Source organism: Pectinophora gossypiella, chromosome 5 (assembly GCF_024362695.1).
Source record: "Pectinophora gossypiella chromosome 5, ilPecGoss1.1, whole genome shotgun sequence".
NCBI lineage: Eukaryota > Metazoa > Arthropoda > Insecta > Lepidoptera > Gelechiidae > Pectinophora > Pectinophora gossypiella.
In genome coordinates, this window is record NC_065408.1 from 11,799,587 (window position 1) to 11,809,333 (window position 9,747).

The 9,747-nt window shown below is 35.7% G+C and overlaps 2 protein-coding genes across 2 annotated transcripts; one reads left to right on the forward strand and one right to left on the reverse strand.

Annotated features, from left to right (window-relative positions):
* Nucleotides 1-36: 36 nt before the first annotated feature.
* Nucleotides 37-5,197, forward strand: LOC126367036 (uncharacterized). The gene is made up of 9 exons (XM_050010415.1): nucleotides 37-204; nucleotides 299-413; nucleotides 642-876; nucleotides 1,272-1,488; nucleotides 1,899-2,092; nucleotides 2,366-2,526; nucleotides 2,772-2,876; nucleotides 3,021-3,494; nucleotides 3,581-5,197. Exons 1-9 carry the CDS (start codon nucleotides 153-155, stop codon nucleotides 3,867-3,869), a joined length of 1,842 nt encoding a protein of 613 aa, XP_049866372.1. The 5' UTR covers nucleotides 37-152; the 3' UTR covers nucleotides 3,870-5,197.
* A 51-nt stretch (nucleotides 5,198-5,248) lies between these two features.
* On the reverse strand, nucleotides 5,249-6,470 carry LOC126367123 (protein FAM32A). The gene is made up of 2 exons (XM_050010535.1): nucleotides 6,093-6,470; nucleotides 5,249-5,909 (listed from the first exon to the last, which is right to left on the reverse strand). The coding sequence occupies exons 1-2, from the start codon at nucleotides 6,312-6,314 to the stop codon at nucleotides 5,787-5,789; spliced, it is 345 nt and encodes a 114-aa protein (XP_049866492.1). The 5' UTR covers nucleotides 6,315-6,470; the 3' UTR covers nucleotides 5,249-5,786.
* Nucleotides 6,471-9,747: the final 3,277 nt, after the last annotated feature.

Below are 9,747 nucleotides of genomic sequence, written 5' to 3' on the forward strand. Positions count from 1 at the left end.
TCGAGTGTACATTCGCCTTTACTTTACATGTTTTGTTCATTCTTGATTTTCATTCGTTCCGTTCACGTCTCAAAACGAAACGAAATGCTGTTGAGGGACTTTTATTCATTTTAATAATTTCTATGAATTATCAATAACAAACCTTTTCAAAAATGTCTCGTGCTTTGCCCTTGCTAACTGTGATATCTATAATATTTTTTTCAAGTGAGTATTGCGTACTTTATGCGTGTTTTATTACAACTTTTTACGGTTACAAAGTGGTAACGCCCTGTTCATGTTTTGTTTGATGTTGTTACAGTATCTTACGTTTCTGGAGAATGCACAATTCCAATAGTTTTGCGGAACACTTGGTTTTCTTTTGAGAATGGCAAGCAAACCATCACTGATATCAACGCGAGCGACATGACTGGCAGGTAAAAATACATTTTAAAACTTTGTAAGATCTCGGGCTTCGGCATAGCCTCATAACTTTTCAGTTTCTTAGTAAACATTAAAATTATAATATATGAGATTCGATAGTTAATAAGATTACATCTTATAAGATTCAATCTTTCAAAATTCAAAAATTATTTTTAACTGTAGTCTAATAGCTACTTAACAATAACAAATTTTTATAATGTGTACTATTATTTCTCTTTCAGAGGTGTATGCGTAAATATAAAGGCAGATTACCATGTGAACTACACAATGGTGTTCCGTTACACCAACTGCTACTACTGCGTGAAGTTGATAGTTCGCACCGTGAATGTATTGGAGAAGACAGAGACACCATGTGTGGACCTTGGTCCAGACGAAGAACCGACAGTTGAGCGTGTTTGCCGTGGCCTCCGACCTGACCAGCACCTTATTACATTGTTCTCTGAAAATTCTGTTCCGGTAAGCCTATATTTTAGTTGAATTTTTCCACACATCATTTTATATATTACAGCATTTCCAGTTGGGTGTTAACTTATCTTTTAGATATCAGTTGACCATACATTATTTCTAGTTCTGATTATACTATAAGCAACCTGATATTAACATTATGATATAAGATTTATGTCTTGTGAGTAGAGAAGATGGCAAATTGGAAAGTAATAAGGCTAAGTCTTTATATTTGTTGTTATTCCAATAAGATAAGAAAACTATAATAAATATCTAAACTATTTATAAATAGTTCATTGTAATCTAATGTCAAAGGTTCTGTAAAACAAGACGTAAATAATAAACAGTTATTAATCATAACATAATCAGATCACAGTAACTTTACGCTTCTTTTCTCTGTACGCTAGGTCAACTGCAGATCCTCTCTGGAAGGTGTGTGGCAGTTTGCATATCAAAACCGGTTCCGGTTTACTGGAGAGTGCAACAATCCAGATGCTCAGATCAAGTCCTGTCAGACAGCTGGTACTCAGTTTTTGATCACCAACCAGAAGTTCAACATTACATATAGAAAATGTCCGGGCATGTCAGGCACTTTTGATGGCACTGTGGAGTACAGCTGTTTGGGTGAGTAGATGTAAATAGACTTTCTTAATTAATAGAATGTGAATTACCTTCGGCATTGAATAAGAATTTAGTGAAGAAGTTCTGAGAAAGAAGCTGTATAAAATTCCGTTGGAAGAACTATCTTTTTGTGTGGGAATTTAGGAACATTGTTATAAGGATGGCTTAGTCAAGTAATTAATAGTTCACAAAAAGAACTTAAATAATGGGTGACTAGCTCAATGCTTAATGAATGAGCTAGACATTCTTGATCCTTGATGAAATGACTAATGCAGTATTTCATTACACAAGGATGCATTAAGCCTAATGACATGGTAATTATTTTTGTAAAGTAGGTATATGACATTTTTAAACATGCGGCTATTTTAGATTACATTTTCTTTATTAAAATTAAGATGCATTGCAATTTTAAGGACATTGGTTTGTGGACAAGAACCACTTCTTTGCCGTTGCTAATACAAAGGAGTCTCGTAAAGATGAGAGGTACCGCTGCTTCCTAAAGAACAGAGATGATGATCTATATATTGGAGCATCCATCACACCAGAATGCAACACTTTGAAGACTGTGGAAAAGTCACCAGAGAGATACCGAGTTACCCCTGTTAAGGTATGACAAATCTATACAACTCTGTTTTTGTAAAATCGACTACTCCATACTAATATTATAAATGCGAAAGTACATATCTGTCTGTGTTTGAACGGAACTACAAATTGACGTGATTTTTTTAGTGGAGATAGTTAACGGGATGAAATTGTATATGGGACTTTTTGTAGTTTTTAAGATAGGAAGCTAAAAAACCTGTGTCTTGCCTAATTTTGGAGTTTTTATAAGAAGAAATAATGTTATTTTAATATCCGAACATATTATTATTTTATCCAGGCTGAAGTTGTGGAACCAGGTTGCAGATTACCGAAAAATTTCTCCGGTGACTGGATTAACACGGCTAATATCGACGCCGACGTATTTATCAATGAAACTCATATTATTGAGACATATTACCCAGATGAAGGAAGATTTAGGAGGACTATTTATGTGTGCAGGTAGGAAATATGATGGGAACTCGCGCAAATGGAAAATCGCGAAAACAGTTGTTAAGTTATTGTGTGTTGTAAGTTGTTGTTGTTTGTGTTGTTGTTAATAAAATAATGATTGTTATTTATTATAATTAGGATGCTCAATAAAATAAATACTATGTAATCCAAGTGATATGTGTAGATATTTATAATAGAGATACTTTTCGCTGTCTACTAACTTTTTTATATGACAACTGTTTTATATTTTCCAGAGAACAGCGTGATAGCAGAGTGATGATGGCTCGCCTCACAGTTGATGGTTGTCAGAAGGATTATGTCTGCTTTGATTTCGTACCACAACATCACAATGTTATTAGGTATGCTATAATACTTTTCCTTAGTTTCTTGCTCATAATTTTTACCATAATTTATAAAGCAGACTCATAATCCGTTTTTGAAATGTATCATTATTTTTGTGAGAGAATTACAACATCATTGTTCATATTTTATTTTTATTACAGATTCCGGAAAGGCCTGGCTATGATACAAAGTAACTTCCACACAGTATGTTCATGGGTACAGTTTCCAAACAAAAATCAATGGCGATACGATATATTCTTAAAGAAAGATCCATCCCCAATCAGATGTCCCGTTGCAGGGAAATTCAATTTTACTCAAAAAGGAGACGTTAGGTTCGAGACTAGAATCCTTGGAGGTGTCACACTCAGTCCTAGACCAAATTTGTACTGTAAACTGAATATCAGTGATTTCTCTGTGTGTGATACGGATCAGAAAACTATACAAATCAAGGAGAACTACTGCCTGTCTGTGGATTATTTGGGCAGACCAGTTGATATTTACAGTGACCCTGACTACAGGATGAAGTGTATTGGGTATTGGAAGGAGAATTTGAAGTCATATTTGATTACTTATGATGAGTTGGACCCCTTCTCTAAGTACAGATGCTGGGTTTATCAGAGAGCTGATCTCAATAGGTATGATCTCTATCATTAACAAGAGTTTGGAGAATTTTCTATCTATAAGATCTGTCTGTAAAATAAAGTATGTTCATATTTTTCAGAGTTCTAATGTCGCAAGCGTTAGGTCCATACTGCGATCTCAAGCAGGATGTGACTTCATGGAACTACACGGAAGGCGCAGCAGTCGCCGTCGAGATGGAAGAATACGAGAGAGAGCGCGACCAATGTCCTATGCACTTTGACGATGGCAGCGACCCCTGGTCTACTAAGGAAAACTACATCAAAGTATTCTCTTTCAGCTACTCCTTTTGGAGAAACACTAACGGGGCACCCATACTAGGTATAAGCATCACAACTATAGCTTTAGTGGTTTTGACGACTGTATTGTAGACGTAGACCACAAGAGTAGATGTAGACTGATTGTAGATGTGATAAGTTGACATAAGCCTGGTGTACACTGACATAATGCCATGACAAAGGATTTTATTTTTGATATAATATACCTAAAATTCGTACCTAGTTTTACGTCCGTGTATAGAAGAAAGACCGTCCCAGATTTACCGCGTAAGTGGGAGTGAGGAATACACCGCGCGCGCTCCCCCTTATTTCTTAGCGGTTTACTACATTTAACCTAATGTAAGATCTAGAGAGGGTGAGCTAAATCTAGCTCGGATACGAATTGGTGCGGGGCGGAGTTACCGTTTTATATTCTATGGTAAGAGTAAGATGCTTCGTCATCACTCGTAGGCAGCGTTACATCTAATAATTTTTATGTTCTGAAAAAGGCATGCTGAAAGTCTAGAAGATATAGCTTCGTCATGATAAACAATATTTTGCCATATCGTGCCGAAGTACGCCAGACGAAAATCTAGGTAGATTCTAGGCCAGTCTAGGTCGATTTGACGTAACATTATTAGAATGACAACAGGACAGAGATATAATAAAAAGAAGAAAAGAGAAAAGATGTGGGATATGTTTCTTTCTTTTTTTATACAGGTTAGTACGAAAGAGACAAGAGTTATGGCACTCCAATCATGCTACAATAAATAGGGTGTAGGAACAAAAGCACCAGGTTAAAACATTGATCACATTTTATTGATTTTAGTCAGTGCAAGCAATAAGATGGAAACAAGACGAGAGATTAGAAAATAAGAATCAAGTGAAAGTTATCCAGTCATACCTATCTTGTAATACTAAAATAAAAAAGTGCTGATCTTCTTTAAAGCTATTATAATATATTTTAGGGACACATTCTCCAAAAGCTATTGTATATTTTATTTTTTATGTTCAACTTTTTATATCACTCTTTTAGTTAATATATTTCTTTTTATTTGTACTATAAATGTACCTCATTTTTTATGGTTACTGAATCTCAAATATTATTTTAATCTTTTAATGCCTAAGTGCCTTATACTTACTTTCATATACAATATTTAACTTGTAAATGTAGGTAAATATTATAATTACTTACTTAATTAGAAATAAACACAAAACTATTTTAATATGACACAAGGTTGTAGCCTATTATGTTAATACAGCTATTTTAAATCTACAAAATTTATTTCTGCAAAAGTCAATTTTATATTAGTAAGTACCTACTTATAGTTTAGTGTAATGCAACATATGATTCCACATGAATCCGTCCTTTTTTTATATAATTTTTACATGTTTGTGTTCAATTTATTGATTATAAATATAAAATTTTCGAATATACTAAATGTTTGTTTAATTTAACATTATAATTAAGGATTTTTAATAATAAACCCAAATATAGATCTCACATAATTTATTTCATTCAATAACTTACAGGACAACTTACATTACTAAAACTTAATTCATGTCTGAAGATTTTTAAATTAATCACATCAAAAGAGGCTTTGTATGTTTGTAAATATCATAAATATCCAGATTAATAACTGTCTACTGTGAGAAATATCAAGTGAAATATGTTTACTGTACTGTATTTACAATGTCAATGTTACAGAAAGAACTCTACACTATATTGTGGGCAAATACAGTAATGACTAATGAGCCATGACATTTCTTTCTTAAAGTCGTAAGACCAAAATAAAAAAATCTTTTAAAATCCAAACCTTATTATTTTAAGTATTGTCTGGAAATTTCAGCCTTAGGAGGTTAAGATATCAGTATGGTTACAGATATGACTCTGAGCAAATATCTGTATCTAGCAGATACTACTGGAAATATACAGAACAGACAAAGTATTGTTTTTAGTAGACATATGAGGTAATACAGATGATGGTAGAAAATAAGACTAAATAAGAAAAAAATTGTGTTAATGCTAATTTATTTAGTCCATGATACTTTAGGGATGTCAAAGTGTTCGGTGAGGCTGTCAAGGTGTTGGTTGAACTTCTCGACTCGCTGCTTGTGTGTCATCTCTGCTTTTTGTTGGATCCTTTGCTTTTGCTGTAACAAAAGAGGAAGATAAGTATGTTGCTAAAACTATTGTGTGATGAGATGAAACATACATAATTTTAGCAATTGAGCAATTAATTTTATTAAAAATAAATAGGTCAAATTACCAAGAGTTTATATTGTGAGTATAGTGACTATAAGGTGTAAATTGTCAACAATGCCAGTTCTACATACCATTTTTTCCTGCATTCTTTGGAAAGCAATTTCAGCTTTTGTACGTTTGTCTTGAGGTCCTTGTTGCTTGATTTGTTCTTTAATTTGTTCCTTGATTTCACTTTCAATAAGTTTCTCTTTGTCTTTACTGGATTTCTTCTTCTTTTTCTTCTTAATTCCAGAAGTATCCTTGATTTTTAGCTGGGCTTTGTTTACGCAAGCATACTCGTCCTCTTCTCCCATTTCAAGAAATATTACTTGTCAACGCTAACAGAAATGAAGTTGATAGGCACGCAATAGATTAAATGAGAAAATACAAAAATATCGTTTATTTATTGTGAATTTCTACAAATCGCTTTTCCACAATCACGTTAACACAAATGTCAATGTCAAACAAAATAACAAGTAAACAAAAATGTTACCTCATTCAATTAATATTAGTCAATGTTACCATTACTATATATATTTATACTTTTTAATTTTAGGCTTAGTCTACAAGTTTTGGACTTGTCTTGTTTCAAACAATAAATATTATGGACCAAAATTACAGAACCGCGAGTGTTTGAGAATTACTTACGTAAAGCTCAACGGCAGCACCGGGAGTGTTCCGTGCCGGGAGATTGTAATTTAACATACCTACGGAGAAAATGTCACGCAATGACCCGTCTTCTACTTATACGTAACGCAATGTTAAAAAGAATCGTCTATCACAGCTGTTTATTTGTGTTAAGTAGTATTTATACATACTCCACAAGTTCCACAACTAAGTAGGTATATAAAAATAAATTGTTTGGAAAAAAATATACATCAGCATTAAGGCCGATTTTTTTGTATTTACCATCTGTCTTCTTGTATTTTTGTGTTATAACTAGGTATGTTTCTTCTGTGCAATAAAGTATACTACCTATGTATGTTTGTTATTATATAGACTTTTTATTTACGTAACTATACAGGAGAAGGGTTATTCTATCTATCTAGGCAGGTAAGATAAGTTCGTTCTTGATTTTGTTTTAAAGATATTAGTAGAAAATTTCATGATTTAGGTACTTATTTATCAAATCAAATCAAAATCAAATATACTTTATTGCACAGAACTAGAATTTCAACAATCAGACATAACACATGAATACAGTACAATTTGGGCGGCCTTATTGCTCTAGAGCAATTTCTTCCAGGCAACCAACAAAAGGAAACAAACATTTACAACTTGGATGCGGGATGGTGCAACAAAAAATAAATAAATAAATACCTAAAAGTAAAACTAAAGTTAATATAATAAATACTCTATCCTATACGTACATAATATTAATAAATACTCAATTTAATATAATCCATATATACTAAAAATATACCTAACCATAATCTAAAGAAAACTATAATAATAAATAATAGACTATAGACTATACACACACATACAGGTATTGAAATAAATAAAATACATCATACATAATAGTAATATCCTAAGAATATCCACATAAGGATTCAAAATGAGCTCGCAACTGGTTTTTGAAGCTCTGAAGAGAGTTAGCGACTCTGATGGAAGCAGGTAAGGAGTTCCATAAGCGCACAGCTTGCACAGTAAAAGACTGGCCGTAGTAATCAGTTCGGTGGGTGGGAGCTACCAATAGCATCCTAGTGCACGATCGAGGCAGCCGTTCGTGAACTTCCGTCCTCAAACTAAAACGCTCTTTGAGGTAAGGGGGAGTATTGGGATTATGGAGGATATTGAAAAGGAGTGAGAGGATATGGGAATTTCGCCGAAGTCGTATAGGGAGCCACTTGAGCTGCGCACGGTACACCGACACATGGTCGAACTTACGCAAGCCAAACGCGAAGCGGATGGCTGCGTTCTGCAACCTCTCGAGTTTGTTGAGCAGCTCTTCAGTGAGATCCAAATAACAAACATCGGCGTAGTCAAGGATAGGAAGAAGAAGGGACTGGGAGAGAGCAATTTTCGTCTTAACGGGCAGGAAGCTACGCAAGCGCCCAAGGGACCTCAAGGAGGCAAAAATCTTCCTACTGACCTCGTTAACTTGGCGTGTCCAGGATAACGTCCTGTCAAAAAAGACGCCCAAGTTTTTGACGGTCTCGCAATAAGGTATAACAGTACCCATGAAGGAAACAGGGGAGAGACAAGGAAAATCAATTTGAGCAAGCTGCCTGCGACCACCAATGATTATGGATTGCGACTTACCGGGATTGACTGAAATACCATGTTCAGACGCCCAAGCCGCAATAGCCACTAAATCACAATTCATGACACAAACAGCCTGCTGAATACTTTCCACAGGTACATGGGTGTAAATCTGCAAATCATCCGCATACAAGTGGTAGGAACAGGTAAGACTCTGGGAAATGGAGTTAATAAAGATGGAAAATAGGAGTGGAGAAAGGACGCCACCTTGTGGGACTCCAGCCGTGATGCTGCACCAGTCAGACAACATGCCGTCAACCTTGACGCGCTGCCGACGACCCTCAAGGTAGCTACGGAACCAGTCTGTGACGGATGAGGAGACGTTTAATAATTTTAAAAAGGACAGTAGGACGTCAAAATCAACACTATTGAACGCATTGCTAAAGTCAAGGAGAGTAAGCAGTGTCACTTCCTGACGCTCCATACCCATGCGGATATCATCGGATACCTTGACCAGAGAAGTAACTGTGCTATGCCCCGGACGAAAGCCAGACTGCAATGCGTTCATTAGATGACCTTTGGAGAGGAAGGAAAACAACTGGTGATGAACCACACGTTCAAGCACCTTCGATAGGAAAGGAAGTATGGAGATGGGACGGTAATGGGATAAGGAAGATGGGCTAGATATCTTGGGAATAGGGACTACAATAGCTTGCTTCCAAATGTTGGGAAAGGTAGATGAAAACAGCGAGGAATTAAGGATATGAGTAATCACAGGAAGGATAATATCAAGGATAGGGCGGATATAAGCATATTGCGGCTGATATCATCACCGCCAACAGCGTTAGAGGAAATGGACAGGATTTGTTTTCTAACATCATTTTCCGAAACTGGAGTGAAATCTAAAGAGTTAGGAGAAAAGATAGGGGAATTATTTAGGCGTTGTAAAGTGACAGACTTAGTTGCGGAATCGAAACTAGCTGCACCAGAAGTAAAATGCATGTTGAGAGCATCAACATCTACGTCAGAAGGGGGGTTGGGCTTCGATTTCCCAATACCAAGAGTATTGAGAAACTTCCACACCTGAGGGGGATCACCATTAGCAACTTTAAATTTATTTATAACTAAAAATATTAACTAAAAATTTATTTAAGTAAACTTAACCAAGTTTACTAAACAAACACTGTTTACCGAAAACGCGAGTATCAAAGCTTGAATTAAGTGCGTATTAAGTTGCAACTTAGCTAGGGTGACTATTGAGCAGGTTAGTAGCAAATATCATAAATAAATAAGTGATTGTTCGCAACAAAAGCGCGGGAATGAATGGCGTTTCTTGGCGTTATCGGCGCGGCGCACGCGCCCTGCCCGCCGACGCGTACGGCGGTGAGATTAGTTCGATTTGCTGCCACGTGGCGCCACGTGCACACTACCCTCCAAATAAGATTAACGGATTTGCACACTACAGATTGCACACGAATAGGCAGGAAGTGTAAAGTGAAACGCCGGTAATGAGATCGCTTTGTGGAGTGACGGTCGCGTAAT

Excerpts from the sequence above, each read along its gene's own strand:
- LOC126367036 (XM_050010415.1), top strand. The coding sequence starts at position 153 with ATGTCTCGTGCTTTGCCCTTGCTAACTGTGATATCTATAATATTTTTT. Across the intron at positions 414-641 it reads GCGAGCGACATGACTGGCAG|AGGTGTATGCGTAAATATAA; the intron begins GTAAAAATACAT and ends TTTCTCTTTCAG. Across the intron at positions 1,489-1,898 it reads TGTGGAGTACAGCTGTTTGG|GACATTGGTTTGTGGACAAG; the intron begins GTGAGTAGATGT and ends TGCAATTTTAAG.
- LOC126367123 (XM_050010535.1), bottom strand. The coding sequence starts at position 6,314 with ATGGGAGAAGAGGACGAGTATGCTTGCGTAAACAAAGCCCAGCTAAAA. Across the intron at positions 5,910-6,092 it reads AAAGAATGCAGGAAAAAATG|CAAAAGCAAAGGATCCAACA; the intron begins GTATGTAGAACT and ends CTTTTGTTACAG.